This window comes from Ylistrum balloti, unplaced genomic scaffold (genome assembly GCF_031769215.1).
Source record: "Ylistrum balloti isolate Yb309-2 unplaced genomic scaffold, AGI_CSIRO_Ybal_v1 Utg370312, whole genome shotgun sequence".
NCBI lineage: Eukaryota > Metazoa > Mollusca > Bivalvia > Pectinida > Pectinidae > Ylistrum > Ylistrum balloti.
This window is the reverse complement of record NW_026782231.1, coordinates 132,150-152,208: the sequence shown is the minus strand read 5'-3', so window position 1 is coordinate 152,208 and position 20,059 is coordinate 132,150. Positions and strand designations below refer to the sequence as shown.

The 20,059-nt window shown below is 36.1% G+C and overlaps 1 protein-coding gene across 1 annotated transcript in view; it reads right to left on the bottom strand.

The window, feature by feature from the left end:
• Window positions 1–20,059, bottom strand: part of LOC132553268 (basement membrane-specific heparan sulfate proteoglycan core protein-like) — a 153,992-nt gene that overhangs the window by 28,537 nt on the left and 105,396 nt on the right. The window contains exons 35-64 of the mRNA XM_060217499.1: window positions 19,710–19,861; window positions 19,133–19,244; window positions 17,595–17,708; window positions 16,735–16,862; window positions 16,210–16,358; window positions 15,600–15,673; window positions 14,988–15,128; window positions 14,361–14,549; window positions 13,909–14,001; window positions 13,422–13,505; window positions 12,778–13,008; window positions 12,189–12,302; window positions 11,386–11,513; window positions 10,902–10,988; window positions 10,432–10,496; window positions 10,054–10,133; window positions 9,253–9,393; window positions 8,577–8,768; window positions 8,141–8,239; window positions 6,445–6,534; window positions 5,566–5,907; window positions 5,124–5,251; window positions 4,594–4,680; window positions 3,965–4,032; window positions 2,896–3,168; window positions 2,613–2,713; window positions 2,088–2,262; window positions 1,300–1,578; window positions 607–747; window positions 318–449 (exon numbers count right to left, since the gene is read on the bottom strand). Coding sequence (XP_060073482.1) covers window positions 318–449; window positions 607–747; window positions 1,300–1,578; window positions 2,088–2,262; window positions 2,613–2,713; window positions 2,896–3,168; window positions 3,965–4,032; window positions 4,594–4,680; window positions 5,124–5,251; window positions 5,566–5,907; window positions 6,445–6,534; window positions 8,141–8,239; window positions 8,577–8,768; window positions 9,253–9,393; window positions 10,054–10,133; window positions 10,432–10,496; window positions 10,902–10,988; window positions 11,386–11,513; window positions 12,189–12,302; window positions 12,778–13,008; window positions 13,422–13,505; window positions 13,909–14,001; window positions 14,361–14,549; window positions 14,988–15,128; window positions 15,600–15,673; window positions 16,210–16,358; window positions 16,735–16,862; window positions 17,595–17,708; window positions 19,133–19,244; window positions 19,710–19,861 — 4,189 coding nt within the window. The remainder of the gene's footprint in view (window positions 1–317; window positions 450–606; window positions 748–1,299; window positions 1,579–2,087; window positions 2,263–2,612; window positions 2,714–2,895; window positions 3,169–3,964; window positions 4,033–4,593; window positions 4,681–5,123; window positions 5,252–5,565; window positions 5,908–6,444; window positions 6,535–8,140; window positions 8,240–8,576; window positions 8,769–9,252; window positions 9,394–10,053; window positions 10,134–10,431; window positions 10,497–10,901; window positions 10,989–11,385; window positions 11,514–12,188; window positions 12,303–12,777; window positions 13,009–13,421; window positions 13,506–13,908; window positions 14,002–14,360; window positions 14,550–14,987; window positions 15,129–15,599; window positions 15,674–16,209; window positions 16,359–16,734; window positions 16,863–17,594; window positions 17,709–19,132; window positions 19,245–19,709; window positions 19,862–20,059) is intronic.

The window sequence follows — 20,059 nt, the reverse complement described above, 5'->3', positions numbered from 1 at the left end:
TACTTTGACCATCCCAGCAAATCTATCTCTCTTTCTTGGTCATAAAGCCTCAGAAAACTTGAATTTGGAAAGGTGGAAAAACTCAGATAATTCCAAGTAAAAACTTGGTCCTGGAGAAAAGATTTGCCCATGGTTGTTTTCACCTTTCAATAAAACTATTCGTCTTCACCCTATGTTGAATAAGCTCTATTTCATCTTTCACTTAAAACTTTTGCACTGCTTTGATTTTGGCCTCACTGACAAAAAGGCGAAATAAACCAAAAGTGAAACTGAAAATTTTCCCTGTGTTCAGTAACTTGATTCCATTTGATACTTACTACCCTCGGAGATAGTCACTTCAGTGGTGGCCGTGCCTCTACCATCGGGGGAAGAGGCGGTACACACATAGGTACCAGAATAGGATGGTTGAACATTGGTAAGTGTGAGAGTACCACGTTCCTGTGAGCTTCCTAGAAAAGACAAGATAAATTCAACAAGCTTTAATAAACAATTTTAACACTGGAACAAAAAAGTGAGTCAACTAACTTGGTTGGAGCTAATACAAAGTCTTAAACCTGAGTCATTCTATGAAGTAGCACCTGGAAGGAGTCAATTCTCAATATTTACCTGGTGGGAGTCCACCATTTCTGGACCATACAAGTGTTGTCCTTCCTGTATTGTCATCTACATAACAGTACAGCTGGGCGGTTGTTCCTACCACAGCGATAACAGATGTTTGTCGCACGATGACAGTGATCTCCAGCTGCTCTGTAAAATAGATTTCCAAATTCAAATTTTTGCTTTCACATAACATTTACATTCCCAACACTTAACATGTGAATTCTCATCTTTGTTGAATTATCATAAAGTAGTCTTTCCTTTTGTACAGTAGACAGTTTTACAAATCAGAAAACATGATAAAAAGGTCACAAAAGGTCGCATGTTATCACAGTTGCCATGTAAAAAATACAATTCAATTTTTCTAGTTGATTTTTTAATCCTTTGAGACAGAGAAAGTGTAATTATATGTGCTCTCTCTGGGCTTATTGAAAGTACCGTAAATAAAAACACAAACTTTACAAACAGCATTTTGTGATTTTGAAAGGTACTGTGATACGCCCATTAAGAATTATCTCAACGGTCTTACGTGATGCTGTTAAACAAAAGACTAGAATTACTGCTTCAGTACAACAAAATACACTAATCATAATAAACACTGAAACTGATTTCAGTGTCAGTAGATATGTCATGTCCAGTAATAAGCCCACCTATCAGGTTTGAATAAGAGACTGACTGGACTTAATGCATTGATTTAACTACCTCTTCTTGTGACATAGAGGATCGTTTTGATCTCGTTGGTTCCAGCAACATTGGTTGCTTTACAGAAATATTCAGCCTCATCAGATGGCTGTACGTTAGAAATACGCAAGAGTCCATTGGAAATTGTAGCTGAAGAACTTAGGCGACCGTTTCCTCCTCTTCGCCATTCTATTGTAGGAACTGGGGTGCCAGTGGCCACACAGCGGAATTCGGCCAAATCTCCCTGGTCCAAGTTCAGGTATCTAGGTTCTATGGAGACTTGAGGAGCAATCTGAGATGCTAAAAAAAATCATGTTAAGGTCACATTAAGGTCATACACAAGGTCAGACTAAGGTCACAATGATGTTATATATAAGGTCATACAGAGGTAATGCATAAGATCCCATTAAAATTATGTATAAGGCCAGACTTAGGTCATGTACAACGGCAATGTAGAGGTTATGTATGTGATCATTGTAGAGGTTATGTACAAGGCTTTATAAAATGTTATACACCAGGTCATACAAAGGTCATATACATAGTAATACTAAAGTTACAAACAAGGTCATACAGAAGCCATACACAAATTCATAGAGACACAGATATGGACTGACAATACTCAATTTTCTAAGTGAAATACATTCTTGTTCTAAACAAAAATTAAAACATAAAACATTTTATTGGACTGGTAGTGTTTCATACTGATTCTAATAATATACAGAAATACTTTACAATCCACAAATTAATAAAAAAAAATTCAATATTTTCAAAATTTAAAAGGAAAATGACAGATAATCGCACAGACTTACCACTGACAATGAGGACAGCCACTGCTGTGTCCATGCTAGTCATGTCAGAGCCAGTACATACATATTCACCCGCGTCCTCCTGCCTGGCATTAGGGATTAACAGAACTCCCATCTGGTCGATGGCCTGAGGGGGCAGGCTACCTCCCTGTCTGGACCATGAAAGGATGTAGGTGTTCTGTAACATTCAATAGAACTGTAAAATCTTGGAATGTTTCATCACTTATTAAATATTGACATGATAAGGTACAGTAGGAAGTCAGATTGACCTTTTAACATTGTATAGTTCTATTCATCACATTGCAACAAATGCTTCTTTACATCACACACTGACATGGGGATATTTTTGATAGCCAAATATTTTTTTTTCTTTTTCAACAAAGAATTATCTTTTCCTTAAATGTTTTTATAATTTATCTTCATTAGAAAAAAACTCTGGTATCATCAAGATTTATAAAATAAACCATTGTTTTCTTTTTTTAATATCCTGGTGTTCAGAACAGGAAATAAGTGATAAATCATACTCACTTCTCGGTTTCCTATTGGCAGACATACAAATCTGACAGACTCTCCTTCATTGGCTGTAACTTGTGATGTTTCAATTCTGACACGGATTGGCTGCTTACGACCTAAGTTCATAAAATAGGCATTATTAGAAAACATACCAAAATAAATTACTATTACTGGTCTATAAATACTGACATATACATTTACTAACCAATAAGTAACAGGTGAACAGAAATACTGACCAATAACAGACAGGCAGATAAAGATATGGACCAATGACAACAGGACTTATAGATATACTGACCAATGACAGTTAAGCTGACATATCCACGTCGACTACCATGAATGTTTGTTGCTGTACAGACGTAGCGGCCACTGTCCGACTCTATCAAATCACGAATGGTCAAGCTGAAGCGTGGCCCAATTTGGGTACGTGTTGACAGGAGTTGACCGTTAGCACGGCTCCAGATGACGTTAAATGGTCCTTCACCTTGTACATTACATTGGAACACCACAGTAGCACCGACATTCTCTTCAAGTGTCACAGGGTTCACAGTAATAACGGGACGTTTGTCAGCTGAAACATACAAGTAATAAAGTGGATAAAAAAGGGTCCTTTGATATAAAACCTACTGGAACACAATATACTCTACTGTATACACAAACCCATTCTCTATTTAAAGTGTAACACATTTTTGACCTTTCATATTCTAACCAACAACCAAGCACACTAAAAATGGAGGCAATGGATGATGTCACTGATTCATAAGCCAAAAGAAAGCAACTTTCCATTTAAACATATCAGTGACCCTTCATCTTTAGCCTTTGACCTTAAAAATGATCCCACACAGGCATGCTCCATGAGACTGCTATGTATTCATCTGAAGTGTAATATGCCAAAGGAACTTAAATGATCAGTCACAACACTCATCTATTTATAGCACCAACGACCTTAACCTTTAACCTTTCAACTCAAAAAGCAATCCCAAATAAGCAATCTCTAAATTAGGACGGAATCTATGTAAAATGTCCAAGACTGACTAGACAACTGCTAGGTGTTGGTAAAAGGAACCAGTTCAGACAAGTTCACAAATGAACATTAGGCCCTTCAACCAACAAATTGTTCATGTATTTGCTTATTCTAAGGTAACATAAAAAAGGCAGATTAGTTTATGTAAACTCAACAAAAATTAATGAATCATACATTGAAAAGATTGAGAGAATCAAGGATGGAAGGAAGAAAGAATAAAAGATTTAAACAAAGATAGACAAACCTGTTAAAAAGTTAATGAATTTTAATAATTTGGTTTATAAAATGCCAATTAAATGAAGTAAGGAAAGAAAAATCAATAAAACGAAGACACGATACTTACTATCAATGGTAGTACATGTTCCTCCCACTTCCCGGGGATTACCAGAATAGCCACGACTAGTATCACACCTGTTAGAATCATTCAACAATCAAATTAACTTGTCTACAGGAAACGAGAAGAGATTTATTGGTCAACACTCTTTATCCATGTACAACACTTATTGCTATCAATTACATAAAAACCTTAAAAGCAGCAACTCATTTCTTAAAAATAAATCTCTTCAAAATTATCTCAACAACATAATATAAAATGTTTTTATTAGTGGTGTCTAATTTTCACTTTTATCCAATTCCAATGCAACATTGTTTGGCAAATACTGAACAAATAACTTTTAGTTACTGGTGAAATTAGGGTTTCATTTCTGAAAGACAATTATTTTTTTAATCGAAATAAAAATTATCTGCCCTTATCCAGCCATCCGAATTACTGTAACCATATATATTTATGCTATAATTTTCTTTTAGCACTTATAATGCTGAAGTTATTGTGACAAACTATGATTGTGCTAGTTGTAGATGCTGTATATCATAGATATAGTAATTATTGTGAATGGGCAAATTCATCATTACTGACGATAAGTATGTAGTCACAGCATTCCAGTACAGTATTTGTATTTCAAGTATACTCACTCTCCACAGTCACGACCGGTGTAGCCATTTTGACAGCGGTCACAGATAACTTGACCTCCTGGGGACTGATAGCATGACCTTGAAAACCTGCAAAGGTCATCAAAAATCTTCTGCAGGCTATGACTAATATGATTCATCACCAATATATCATAGAATACAGCTTTATACTAGAAATATATTTTAATACAATTTTTAAGATAACCATAGCTAAAAATTTTCTCACTGAATTTTTAAAAAAATTTTAATGTTTCCTTAATTTTCATTTTTCTGAAGATTTCTAGAAACATCCTGATTCCTGTATCCAATTTTACAGCTTGGCAGGTTATCAGCTATCTATCAAAGTTTCATTTCATAAATATCTAAGGTACAGCATACACAATTAAAAACAAAATGGAAATTTGATCAAGTTTACCTCGGTCTTTAATGGATATGAATTTTGCTACTCTCTGCAGATTAAAGTGTTAGCAGAGTACAAAATTAGGAAACTCAAATTTTCCTACTAAAATACAATATATTTTCTGTCCACTCACTGATTGGATGGAATGGTGAGAGGACAGGGACATGGCCTGCAGTCACTTGTGGTTCCCACGGTGGCGTCGCCATAGAAACCAACAGCACATCTCTCACAGCGATCACCTTCAGTATTGTGTTGGCAGTCCTAATATAGAAAACATAGCAGATTTAACAACTTAGAATTTATCCTGTGAAATCTAATTTATGATGAATATATAAATTAGTTGTCCTTTTGTCATCGTGGCATTGCCAATCTCACATATATTTTTTTTCACCTTAAATCATAAATTTCACTTTATTTATTATATCTTGCTTCTGTTTTCTTCTTCACGTTCTTAAAATCTTCTCATTTTCAAACATGGCTCATTATTAGATGAAACTCTATCAGGAATAAGAGATGAAATATGAATCAGAACCTCAACATTAATTCAACGACGTAAATTTGTTTCGTTTACTTACCAGACACTGTCCGGTTGTAGGGTCACATGATGTGGCGTGACCATTACAGTTACACTGAGAACAGCGGAATTGACCGCCTTCCTGCACCTGTAGATAACCTGGGGCACATTCCTCACAGGACAAACCAGTATAGCCTTGAGGACAAATACATCTCTCTACCATTGGTGCAGGGCCCAGACCTGTTGGCGTTGCTGAGGCCGTATCCATGGAGACCTCACGTATGGCCGTGCGACTTGTTCGTGAATGATAGGTAGCACGAATCAGAATGGCTTCTATGTCTGCTAGCATGGACATAAAAGCTGCTCGGCTCGGCTCAGATGCATCCAACATACGGAACGACGGCTGAAGTATAGAAGAATTACAATACTATGTATTTTTGAAATATATAGAGTAAAATGTTTCAGCAACGTGTAGTGATGTTCATGATCAACAGTTATAGAAAAAAAAGGGTTCTGTTTAGACAGGCTCATTATGAAGTTTAGACAGGTTCATTATGGAGTTTAGACAGGTTCATTATGGAGTAACCTGTTACAAAGAATTTTAACATTTAGATTACTCATTTTCTGCTTCCCTGCACCATTTATTTGCCAGAAAAGGAATTTTTGCTGTATTTTTACAGTATAAATTTGATGTTTTAAGCACTGTTGCTTTCCATAGAAGGAATAAATATCGTAAATATTTTCTTTACTATAGTTAAATTTCGTTTGGTTTTACCAAATTTTACACACACATACACACACACACACACACACACACACACACACACACACACACACAGAGAGAGAGAGAGAGAGAGAGAGAGAGAGAGAGAGAGAGAGATAGAGAGAAGGGAAATTACATCCCCTCGAATATCATGAACAGAATCCATACACAACCTACCTCCCGCAGTAAAATGTTAATGGTTTGAGGCTTGTTGGGCTCGATCGAAGGATTAAACAGGTGATACATTCTCTGTCGCTGTCCAGATGTCTGAAACCACAAGTAAAACATGAGATACATGAATATACTCAACACTTTGTACTTTCAATCATGTTTAGATAGAAACAGAGCAAAATAAATTGTAGTCAAACGTAAACTCTAGTCTGTAAATTTCACAAAAAAAAAAAGAAAAAAAGAGTTTAAAATTTGTCAGAATTCTGGAAACATTAAAAGTACATGTGATTTTCGTGAATGTCACCTTTTCATCCAGAAAGAACATCCACACAAAACATCAGAATCTTCAAATTGACATTTGAATCATAACTGAGTTAAATGTAATGTCCAGACATAATTTTGATGAAAATGGCGAACACTTCAAGCCCAGCTGGTGGGGGAAAAAAAATTAATGTCTTTAGAATATCTAAGTCCTGTAAACAAAACACTGCCTTACCAAGGTCAGAATTTACAAAACACTGCCTTACCAAGGTGAACCCAAATAGTTCCTGTAAACAAAACACTGCCTTACCAAGGTGATCCCACATTTCAAAATCCTGTAAACAAAACACTGCCTTACCAAGGTGAACCCACATCCCACGTATTAAGTTCCTGTAAACAAAACACTGCCTTACCAAGGTGAACCCATATCCCACATATCAAGTTTCTGTAAACAAAACACTGCCTTACCAAGGTGAACCCACATCCCACGTATTAAGTTCCTGTAAACAAAACACTGCCTTACCAAGGTGAACCCATATCCCACATTTCAAGTTCCTGTAAACAAAACACTGCCTTACCAAGGTGAACCCACATCCCACGTATTAAGTTCCTGTAAACAAAACACTGCCTTACCAAGGTGAACCCACATCCCACGTATTAAGTTCCTGTAAACAAAACACTGCCTTACCAAGGTGAACCCATATCCCACATTTCAAAATCCTGTAAACAAAACACTGCCTTACCAAGGTGAACCCATATCCCACATTTCAAGTTCCTGTAAACAAAACACTGCCTTACCAAGGTGAACCCATATCCCACATATCAAGTTTCTGTAAACAAAACACTGCCTTACCAAGGTGAACCCACATCCCACATATTAAGTTCCTGTAAACAAAACACTGCCTTACCAAGGTGAACCCACATCCCACATATTAAGTTCTTGTGATAAGCAATGCAGAAGGTAGAACCTGGACAAGCTCTTTCTTTTATGTAGGTCAATGGTCAAAATGTAGGTCACAGTAGCCTACTTTGTAAACAAAACACTGCCTAACCAAGGTGAACCTATATCCCAAGTTTCTGTGACAAGTTGTGTAGCAGTGTAGGGCCTGGGAGGACAGGTGGAAAGATGGACAGACACAAAGCAAAACTAGTCCCGCTTGGTTCCTGGTGGAGCACTATTGAAACCATTCCTATTCTGATAACAACTTATTCTGTTTGTTACTCACTGACAAATGAAAAATATTTACAGATATAAACATTATTCCTTTTCTAACACAACAGAATACTAAATATCCTGTGATAACGAAGCCTTTAATCTTCCTGAAAGCTGACTCTATGTAGGGTGGTGGACTTACTACAACACAATGAAACAACCAATGGGTGGGCTTATTACCAGACATGGGCTTATTGTTGGATAAGTAATGTTACTATGAATACTTACAATAAATTCTACATCTACATCCCTGAATAGCCTGCCTGAGTCTAGTTGATTTACTTGAGTGTCCAGTGTGAACCTCAGAAAACCTCCATAGGATTTTATCTGTAGACAAATAAAATATACATGAAAATTACTTTAATAAAATATTCCAACATTTTTTTTAACTTTAAATTTTAGACCAATCCATATCAAAATTACAAAATCAGTCATTGTGATGCTAAGCATTTGTTAAATTTTTGCAGAATTACAAATTAAAACAAGACCATCATAATTATGAGAAATGATGTCATAAATAATTACAAAAAAGATAACATATATTTATACCAGAGCAGTTTCCTTATTAGTTCATTTCTACTGCTTAGGTTCAGCTTGCACAAAATGTGTTAGACTATTTTACCAACCATAAGAGTATATTGAAATCAGCACATTAAAATCTTACCTGATTTCCACGGAATTTCGGGGGCAGACTGAAAAACAGACTTTCCTGTTCTCGCTGGATTCCTTGAAACTGACCAAAAGCAATCTCTCTCCTTGAAACATCAATGTCAAAACCATCGTCAATGATGTTATTCAGTCTACGATTGGTCAAAACAAAGTTGTGGGTGCCATCAGAGCCGAGTTGTGGGCGGAGCTAGGAATGAGAAGACAACACTCTTAGGACATCTACAAAGTACCCTGTTAAGGATACATGGGACCAAAAGATACACTGATTTATAAATATCTACAGAATGTTAAATGTGATCAACTTTTGCAAAGAAACTGTGAAACCATGCAGGCTATGGATTTTTCTTTTAGAACAACTCACAATCTCTTCTTATTTTTTCTATATTTCAATTTCTGTTTTCACTTTTTTAAAATAATCTTAAGACTAAAATTTGAGAAAAAATAGACTCATTTTTTAAAGAAATGTTTAACATGACAGTATTTTTCTTGGTTGCTTTCTCTTCTCAAATGCCAAAATTAAAAACAAACAAAAACAAAACACAACAATTTAAGAGGAAAAAAAACAAAGAAAATCAACCATCCCCCCCTCCTCCCAAAAAAACCCCTGATCAATCAAAGAAAGCCAAAGCAACACATGAGAATTAAGAAGAAAGAGAGAAAATATTTTTTACCTCATTCCTGTAATAATTGGAGCTGGAACATTGGTTGGTGATTCCTCTACACCAACAAGAGAGACATCCCTGACTGTTATCGTCTGACAGGTAGAAGTAGTTTTCCTTGCATGTATTACACCTCTGGCCCTGGACGTACGACTACAAGGGAGACAAATATATACATGTATTACACCTCTGGCCCTGGACGTACGACTACAAGGGAGACAAATATATACATGTATTACACCTCTGGCCCTGGACGTACGACTACAAGGGAGACAAATATATACATGTATTACACCTCTGGCCCTGGACGTATGACTACAAGGGAGACAAATGTATACACTTACACACATTTTGTTGCAGATGCCAGACATAATCTAAATTCCTTTTTGTTGGTTTGTTTTGTGCAGGGGTCATTTTAAGTTGGGGTCAAAGTTTAGTAGTAACTGGGGGCTACCTCACTGAACATTATGTTAAAGTCCCCTTGCATGCTATCCAGTGCAGTTGTGGTAAAGTGCCTTGACAAAGGACACAGACACATGATGGCGCAGGATGTTCTGTGATCTCAGGTTCTAAAGAAACATAGGCTTGTGAAGAGTAGAAATCTGATCAGAAATCCTCAAAACTTCATCTAAGGCTGCAAAGTCAATGTTATACTGGTGCTACCATGACCCCCTGTATATGTGACTACAAGGGAGGTAACTTTTACATGACATATCAGGAGTTTACAGAACCAGGATAACAGTTACACTGAAACCTATTATTTGAAATTCATGGCATTATCCTGCTGTGTTTATTCTGTGTTATATTGTTTACCTTACACTGGCACTGTCGTGTGCCCAAATCACACTGTGTGTTGGGTACTGTTCCTCGACTGTCACAGTTACATTGGGGCTCTGAAAAAACATTTATTTTGTTAGATGATTTCTGTCTGAGAACTCTTTTGGACTGAAGTTCCTAAACTTTACCTTATCTCCAAATTCAAATGAATTTATATTTACAAACCAAATTTCTGTTCTACCTCTAATCATATTTCACAAAATTGAAATATGTAAAACGAAATGATGTTAATTTCTCATCATATGTTTGATTATATTATCTTTGTATGTGTGCAAGATCATCCTGATCATCTGTTTAATCAACAAACAAGCTATTAACTGAGAAATGATGAAGGACTAATTGTACCAAACTCACCTACTGGTCCGATCTTACAGTAGTCACCAGGGTTCAAAGGGTTTCCTGTGTATCCTTGGTTACACCTATGAAAATGATTTTTTTATACAAATATTTCTAATTTTGAACTTTTAAACTGTCAAACTTAAGAAATCATAACATCAAAACATACTGAGTATTTTTCTAAATATATCTTAAACTCAGAAAAAAAAAAAACAAAAAAAAAAAACAAGAACAAACTTGGCAAAATATGAGAAAGAAGAGAAAGAAAAGAAAAGGAATATTTATTTTATTTCTTGATATTAAATACTGGCTCTGAGTAAGACTAAGTATCCTCCTAAAACCTATGATTTTCAATATTAAGGATCTTTTCAGTTTTTTATCTGCTGGCTTTTGAAAAAAATTGCATGGAACATTTTCAAGAATGATATTTATTTTATTGAATAAAAACCATCAAAAAAATTTGATGAGATCAAAATCTTTATTCTTACCGTTCACATCTACGGCCAATGTGGCCAGCAGGACAGGCCGTACAAGTAACCTGACCGTCAGTGTCCAGTATACAAGTTGGACTAAATCTGTAATGAATGGAAATTATCCATGTAAAGATATATATAATCTACAAAGATGAAACATTTCTGCAAGACTAAATTTGTTTACAAAAGTATACATATCAAAATAAACAAGAGAAAGTTAATATCAACAAACAGTGGAAAATGAGGTTTAGCGTAAATACAGTAACCCATTTCCTGTAAGATATTCTCTGTCAACATCACACAAGAATTATAATTATATCATAAACTTTATTCTACAACAATGCTGGAAGAAGTTGAAATCAACTTATATTAATTGTTCTTGATGATTCAAATGAAAAGTCACAAAGGTTAAGGCCGAGTATGTTACCATAGTAACATGCATGACCACGCTAAACACGTAATATATAGAAGTCGGGGAATTCCTGTTAACTGTACTTACTGATTGGGGGCTCTTGTGAGAGGACAGCTGCAAGGCTGACAGTCATTGGGGCTTCCTCGAGTCGCATCACCATAGAAACCAGCTGCACATCGCTCACAGTTGTCTCCTTCTGTACTGTGTTGACAGTTCTAAAAATATATTGCATAGTGTTAACATCATCCGATCTAAAAATAGCATGATACTTTCCCATCTATTTTGTGATTTGCTTACCCCTAGGAGCTACAATGTAAAAAGTTTCAATAACCATGGAGATTTGAAATTCTGATGTTCCCCCACCCTAAAGGTATGTTCATCAGAAATATCCCAAATATATATACAACAGGAATTCCTCTACCCTGGGGGTATGTATTTTAGAGGATCTACTATCCCAGGAGTATGGACATACAGAAATCCCCCTCCCCCCAGAGAGATATACAACAGGAATTCCTCTACCCTGGGGGTATGTATTTTAGAGGATCTACTATCCCAGGAGTATGGACATACTGAAATCCCCCTCCCCCCCAGAGAGATATACAACAGGAGTTCCTCTACCCTGGGGGTATGTATTTTAGAGGATCTACTATCCCAGGAGTATGGACATACTGAAATCCCCCTCCCCCCAGAGAGATATACAACAGGAGTTCCTCTACCCTGGGGGTATGTATTTTAGAGGATCTACTATCCAAGGGGTATGGACATTAATTTAATCTGGAAGTTCCACTACGATGGGAGTATATACAGATGTCCGTCAGAGGTTCCGATGCTACAGAAGTATGTACAAGAGAAGGTCTCCTGGGTACAAGTTCATATATAAGAATTCTTACCCTGCATACACCTGTCTCCGGGCTGCATTCACTTGAGTGTCCGTTACAGTTACAAGGTACACAGCGCCCAAGGTTAAATCCGTCTTGACTTCGTGTGAAGCCAACATCACAGTCCTTTAGAAAGTAATAAAATATTCCTTTTACATCTTGAAAATAATATTAAGACTACAGAGTACAGAGAGTTCCTTAGTGCCACTATAATTTTTTTCTTATTATTTAAACCATCACACACAAAATTCAAACAAGGGCCTCTGACCTGAAATATTTTTATAAACTTGAATTTTAAGCTTTACATAGTTATAATGTCAATGAACAACAAGAAATAAAGTAAATCATACTTATTAAGTTTCAAAAGAATTTGTTGAAATAATAGCATCAGTACTCAATGCATATTTCAGATACTAGAGTAACCATGGGTGTATCATTGAAAAAAATTACTGACATGAAGAATAGATGAAAAGTGCATAACTATCAGGATCACCTTTCTCATACGAGAGCCCTCTGTAGCCCTGTGGACAGACACAATGTTCAACCTTTCTCACAAGAAAGTCCTCTGTAGCCCTGTGGACAGACACACTGCTCTACTTACCTCACAAGAAAGTCCTCTGTAGCCCTGTGGACAGACACACTGTTCAACAGCGTTGGCACGATCCTGGCCGGTGTTCCTGTCCTCAGCAATGTCCATGACGATGTCACGAATACTGGCCTGGTCTGTTGTGCTAGTGAATGTTGCTCGGATCAAAATGGCATCCAGGTCTGCTAGAACCATCATAAGGAACTCCCGTGTGGCTGGCTGGCCATCAAGTCGTGTCCAACTACTCTGTAACATATTAAATATATAATAATGAATAGTAACTTAATCACAACTTCAAAGGGAAAAAAAACATTTTTAAAGGTCAAAACCGAAACACAAGAAACATCTGCGACCCATGTTTGGAGAAGAAAAGAATATCAGTTTCCTTGTTTCCTCCTAATTTTTGCAGAATTTGGAGATTTTTACATCCCTATCAGTACACATTAGATGAAATTAAAACATCATCATATATTCAATGACTTACAAAGGTGTTACAATGTTAACAAGCAAAAGATACCTAGATCTATTCCTAGAAGCATATATATCATATTTCAACCTTTTGATTACATTGATGTAGATCTTCATTTTTATTGAAAATAGGGCAAAATTTGATAACATTTGACGATGGTGTATATGAACATTTTCAATTAACGACTTACCTCATAGAATTTAATGCTGTAGGATTCTGGTTTGTTTGGACTTGGCATGGTTTCAGGGCGATGGACAAGGACAATGTCATTACCCTGGAAAATCAAAAAACAGCTATCACTAACATAAATGGTCAGTACTAACAGGAGGCACCACATTGTGATTCTCTCACATATGTTTTCCTTGAATGTTTAATCAAAAATTAATTGTAATTAATATTAATTACAAAAATCATGTAGACAAAAATAGGTTTTGTTTATGATAGCAATACAGTTCAGCAATTAATGATTTTCAATGCTCATATTTAACCTTGAAAAATTCTGAAAGGTCACTGCTTTGTCAGCTTTAAAGTAACTTATCGATAAAACTTGTGATTTTGTTAATACAAAAATCCACTGTCAAAATTATACAAAGTTTCTAAATGTTTTCTCACACAGTAAGAGTAGAGATCACATAGTATCTGACTTTACTGTCATAATATATCATATTTCTACTTACGCTGATTTCCACTAGAGGCCCTGGTGTGCCAGTGGAGTCCTGCCCTGGACGGTACATCACAACAAACCTCAGAGAGCCTCCATACGACACCAGCTGTTTATAAACATATTAACACAGTTAAGATGACATTTGAAAACAAGCTTACAGTTAGTGTGGCATGCAACACTCATTCCCTGCTGTTAATAAAAAATTTTAAGCGACACAGACTTTGATAGTAATGAACAGACATCTCTTTTTAACAAATGGAAATTCAGAAATTTGATATATCTAATTTTAGACATGTCAAATTTTCGCCTTTGAAGAGCAGGAGCTAAACCTACATAGTGTAATTCTTTCCAAATAAATGTTTACTGTGTAAGAAAAATCATTTATACAGCATATTCACTAATGCATTTTTTATGATGAATTCACAGAATTATGGAATATCAGGTACAATTTATTATCAAACTAACCTTGTCACCAAGGAAACGCTGAGGAAGTGACCAGTAATAGACCGTGTCGGGCAGTCTGCTGAAGGAACGATAGATGAGTTCACGGACATTCCGGTCAATAGTGAAACCATTGCTCACGGTCAGTTCTGGTTTACGGGAGATATCAGTCAGAGAAAATCCCAGGCTGTCTCTTGTGAATGAAGCTCCGACCTACCGAATGTATTGATTGCTATCATTGTCATTCAAATATGTATTGATCAAGGTTCAATAATTGGGACTAAATTATATCTCTCTTACTATACTGATATTCTGACAAGAGATTTACACAGAAATTTGGTACACATCTGTTCTCTTACTAAGAAAACATCTTCAGGATTTGATACAGCATTTTTTTGCACTCATGCCTTTGAAATGAAACATCTGAAAAATTCTGACTTTTATTTCTATTTTTCAAATATCACTGATTTTCTTTGAATTTTATCGGTCACTTTCAATTAATTAGATTTCTTCCTTGAATTTTTCTACTTTTTTCTTATTCTTTTTTCTTCTAAATTTCATATTTTTGACAAAACTAAACATCATTGTTCTTATGAATGTTGATAAGTTTTCCCAACAAACCGCCATTAGTTGGTTAAGGGTTTACCCTACCTGAGCGCGATTCCATGATGTGGATGTACAGGTGTCAGTAATTCCCATACAGAAACAAGAAATACAGCCGTTTGGATTGTCCAGACTCAGATGGAATGTATTGGCCTGACATTGGTCACAGTTTGGTCCCTCCACATATTGCTGAAAGAATATAAAGCATATTAACCTATCCCTCTGGTCTTCGTTTATAAATCCTGTCTTTATCCCAAAATAAGTAGGTGGAATCTTTAACTCCGACTTATAGTAAGGGTTAGGCTTATAACAGGAGGACGAAACTGTATATGTTGGTCATTCTACTGAATGTTAACAAATATATAGCCTAGGACTTATTGATAGGACAAGATTAATACAGTCTTTTATTCAAATCACCACAGCTAACACTCAATTTCTACAGTCTTACCTCATTATCAAAAGTATTTGTATTAAATAAAACCAACTGTGACACCATTCTCTGGACATTTAAATTACAGCGTTCTCTGAATTCAGGTATTGATGACTAGGACAGTAGATAAACTGTATGCCTATTCTCCATTTCCCACTCTGCCAGATTTAGAATGGACAAATTAAAGTCAGTGATACTGTATTCTGTAACATAAAAACTTTCCTACCTACCTTACATGGACACCTGCCAGTTCGTGGGTCAGGGCGTGTCTGCAGACTACCACGTGAGTCACACCTCTCCTCAACTGTGATAGACAATACACCAATCATCAATGTTAGATATAAACATTACAACAGGTTATTTCAACTTATACTAACCATTCTTGTTGGCCCGGATGTAAGCGTAAAAGGGGTCTTATTGTGGGAGGAAACCGGAGTACCCAGGGAAAACCCACATTATCAATGTTATCATCATACATATTTACAGTATTCATCCTGAAATAAGTCTAAAGGGCTAAAACATAACTTCGGGCTCAATGAAGGGGAGTAGACATGTAAGGGGGCTTTAACATAACTTCAGGCTCAATGAAGGGGAGTAGACATGATAAGGGGCTTAAACATAACTTTGGGTTCAATGAAGGGGAGTAGACATGTTAGGGGGCTAAAACATAACTTTGGGCTCAATGAAGGGGAGTAGACATGTTAAGGGGCTTAAACATAACTTTGGACTGAAAGACTAATTTGCAGCATTTTTAAAATAATTTTTTTGTTTACAGCCAAACAAACAACAAAAATTTCAACCAAAAAAAACCATTTCATGTCACACAGATTTCCAACCTACTTGAAACCCGACGACAGCGATCTCCGGGTTGGCGTGGATTGCCAATGTAACCACGGGCACATCGTTCACAGTTCCTACCCTCATGACCCTCGAGACAGGCTGTACAGGTGGGCAGGCCATCAGGGTCCAGTCTACAAGTTGGACTGAACCTGGCAACATAGAAGGTTAGAGTAATTTTCATACTAAACTACATTTTTTAATCTACTCTTTTTAAAATCAAAGTACTGAAAGTACTGAAAGGCAGATCTCTAACACAAAAGATATAAATCAAAAGGTACTGCTTAATCAGTAATTGATAAGGTAATCATAAAGAGATCAACTGCAAGCAGTCTTTTCGGGGATTCATCAGAGGGTGGCAGGAGCAGAGACAGGTTCAGCAGTGGCCAAGAAGATTATTTCTACGATACTGTACACACTTGGAGGATACAAAAAAATTCTTTATCTCTGATTTAATAAGACATACAAAATTATTGATATATTGATAAAACAAAGTCACTGATTGGTGGATGCATGCAGTAGACTTACTGATTGGATGCAGCAGTCAATGGACATGGACATGGACTGCAAGAGTCTGCGAGACCCTGAGTAGCATCACCATAGTAACCCTGTATACAGCGCTCACACTGTGGTCCTTCTGTGAAATGTGCACACACCTGTAACAGAAATGCATGATTTTTATTCCAATTCTGAATCTGATAATTTCCTACAATTCTCGCATTGTTTTAAAATTTAGTTGATCAGGAATATTGGAAATATAAGGATGATTTTGACTGGTTGAGTGAAAGCATTAAGAAAGCCTCCGGTGCAGAGGTTGATTCATTGAGGAGGCATTGCTCAGAAATAAAGACTTCAGTGATATATTTTTGAAAGGTAACAGTAAACTTACCCTATTAATGCTACAAAATACCCAATGGTCTGTAGTATAAGATCTTGAAGTTTGAGGAGTGGGCTTATTTTAACAAAATACAAAATCATTTTTCATAACCAGATATGGGCTTATTGTTGAATAAAAGTGTGTGACCATGGACTTATTACCACAAAATAGAAAGACTTGAAAAATAGTGATGTGTACAAGTAACATGGTATTATACTTTCCATTGAAGTGACAGTGATGTCTCCCTGTAACTTTGTACCATATTTGCCCTATGAGCAATAGTGATTGTGCTATATTTGCCTTTTGAGCAAAAGTGATTGTGTCATATTTGCACTATGAGCAACAATGACTTTGCCATATTTGCCCTATGAGCAGAAGTGACTGTGTCATATTTGCCCTATGAACAAGAGTGATTATGCCATATTTGCGCTATGAGCAAGAGTGACCTCTACCAGTAATATGGTACCATACTGACTTTATTAGTCATTTAGTAACAAGGTACAGTACCTACCCTACACTCGCCAGTCTCAGGGTCACAGTCATTAGAGTGACCATTACAATTACAGCGCCTACAGATGCCAAGATACGGTCCTTGTCGGACTCTTCTGTAACCCGCAGCACAATCCTGTATCACAAAAATGCATACAATCACATATCATCACAAATTATACAATCTTTTATTATAAAATAAATACAACCTTGTAATATGTGAGTAGTGAATTCTGAAAATTTTGAAAATACTTCATCACCGAAATTTATACAACTCTGTATCACCAGAATTTTCAAAGTACTTCATCTCCAAAACTTATTCAACACTGTACCATGAAAATTTATTCAACTCTGTATCACCAGAATTTTCAAAGTACTTCATCTCCAAAACTTATTCAACACTGTACCATGAAAATTTATTCAACTCTGTATCACCAGAATTTTCAAAGTACTTCATCTCCAAAACTTATTCAACACTGTACCATGAAAATTTATTCAACTCTGTATCACCAGAATTTTCAAAGTACTTCATCTCCAAAACTTATTCAACACTGTACCATGAAAATTTATTCAACTCTGTATCACCAGAATTTTCAAAGTACTTCATCTCCAAAACTTATTCAACACTGTACCATGAAAATTTATACAACTCTGTATCACCAGAATTTTCAAAGTACTTCATCTCCAAAACTTATTCAACACTGTACCATGAAAATTTATACAACTCTGTATCACCAGAATTTTCAAAGTACTTCATCTCCAAAACTTATTCAACACTGTACCATGAAAATTTATACAACTCTGTATCACCAGAATTTTCAAAGTACTTCATCTCCAAAACTTATTCAACACTGTACCATGAAAATTTATACAACTCTGTATCACCAGAATTTTCAAAGTACTTCATCTCCAAAACTTATTCAACACTGTACCATGAAAATTTATACAACTCTGTATCACCAGAATTTTCAAAGTACTTCATCTCCAAAACTTATTCAACACTGTACCATGAAAATTTATACAACTCTGTATCACCAGAATTTTCAAAGTACTTCATCTCCAAAACTTATTCAACACTGTACCATGAAAATTTATACAACTCTGTATCACCAGAATTTTCAAAGTACTTCATCTCCAAAACTTATTCAACACTGTACCATGAAAATTTATTCAACTCTGTATCACCAGAATTTTCAAAGTACTTCATCTCCAAAACTTATTCAACACTGTACCATGAAAATTTATACAACTCTGTATCACCAGAATTTTCAAAGTACTTCATCTCCAAAACTTATTCAACACTGTACCATGAAAATTTATTCAACTCTGTATCACCAGAATTTTCAAAGTACTTCATCTCCAAAACTTATTCAACACTGTACCATGAAAATTTATTCAACTCTGTATCACCAGAATTTTCAAAGTACTTCATCTCCAAAACTTATTCAACACTGTACCATGAAAATTTATTCAACTCTACTTCCCTAAAATTTAGAAAACTTTGTATCATCAAAGTTTATTAAATATTGCATCACCAGTTTTGTTAGAACAATACTTCACCTGACAAGAGAGACCTGCATATCCAGCTGGACACTCACACTGCTCCACAAAGACAGCTCGTCCAAATCCTGTATCCTCTATCACACCAGTGCTTATAGAGATGTCTCCAATCCTGTACAACCACCACAAGGTCAGTAAGTATAATCACCACAAGGTCATTAAGTACAATCACTACAAAGTCAGCAAGTACAATCATCACAAGGTCAGTAAGTACAGTCCCCACAAGGTCAGCAAGTACAATGATCACAAGGTCATTAAGTACAATCAACACAAGGTCAATAAATACAGTCACCACAAGGTCTGCAAGTACAATGATCACAAGGTCAGTAAGTACAATCACCACAAGGTCAGCAAGTACAATGATCACAAGGTCAGTAAATACAATCACCACAAGGTCAGCAAGTACAATGATCACAAGGTCAGTAAGTACAATCACCACAAGGTCAGTAAGTACAATGGATGTCTCCAACAAATTTTTCCACAACTGGATTCAAAGTCTCGTATCTGCAACACAACACACTGTGTGTATATAGTGACAATGCAGCTCACATTGGTGTAGTGATATTGCCATACTGACCTGGAGGAGGTTTGCTGAATGTCATAATTGGCACGAACAAGGATAGCTTCAACATTCTCCAGAACCATCATTAAATCTTCCCTGGTCACAGGCTCAACTGCGGGAATGTCCCCTCTGCGACCAGTGCCTCCATCACTTCTAGACCAGACAGACTGTGTTCAGAATGGAGATATAAATAACTCGATCAGTAAAATAAAAGATTATTATAACAGTAAGCGAGTAACTCATCATTCAGCTTTCATTTCAGTCCAATATAAGATTTACACAAAGTCTTCTGGACAAAATACAGCAACGTTTTGGAGGTCATTTCTTCATACTAACATAGGTCAATGTTTATGTTGCATAAAAAA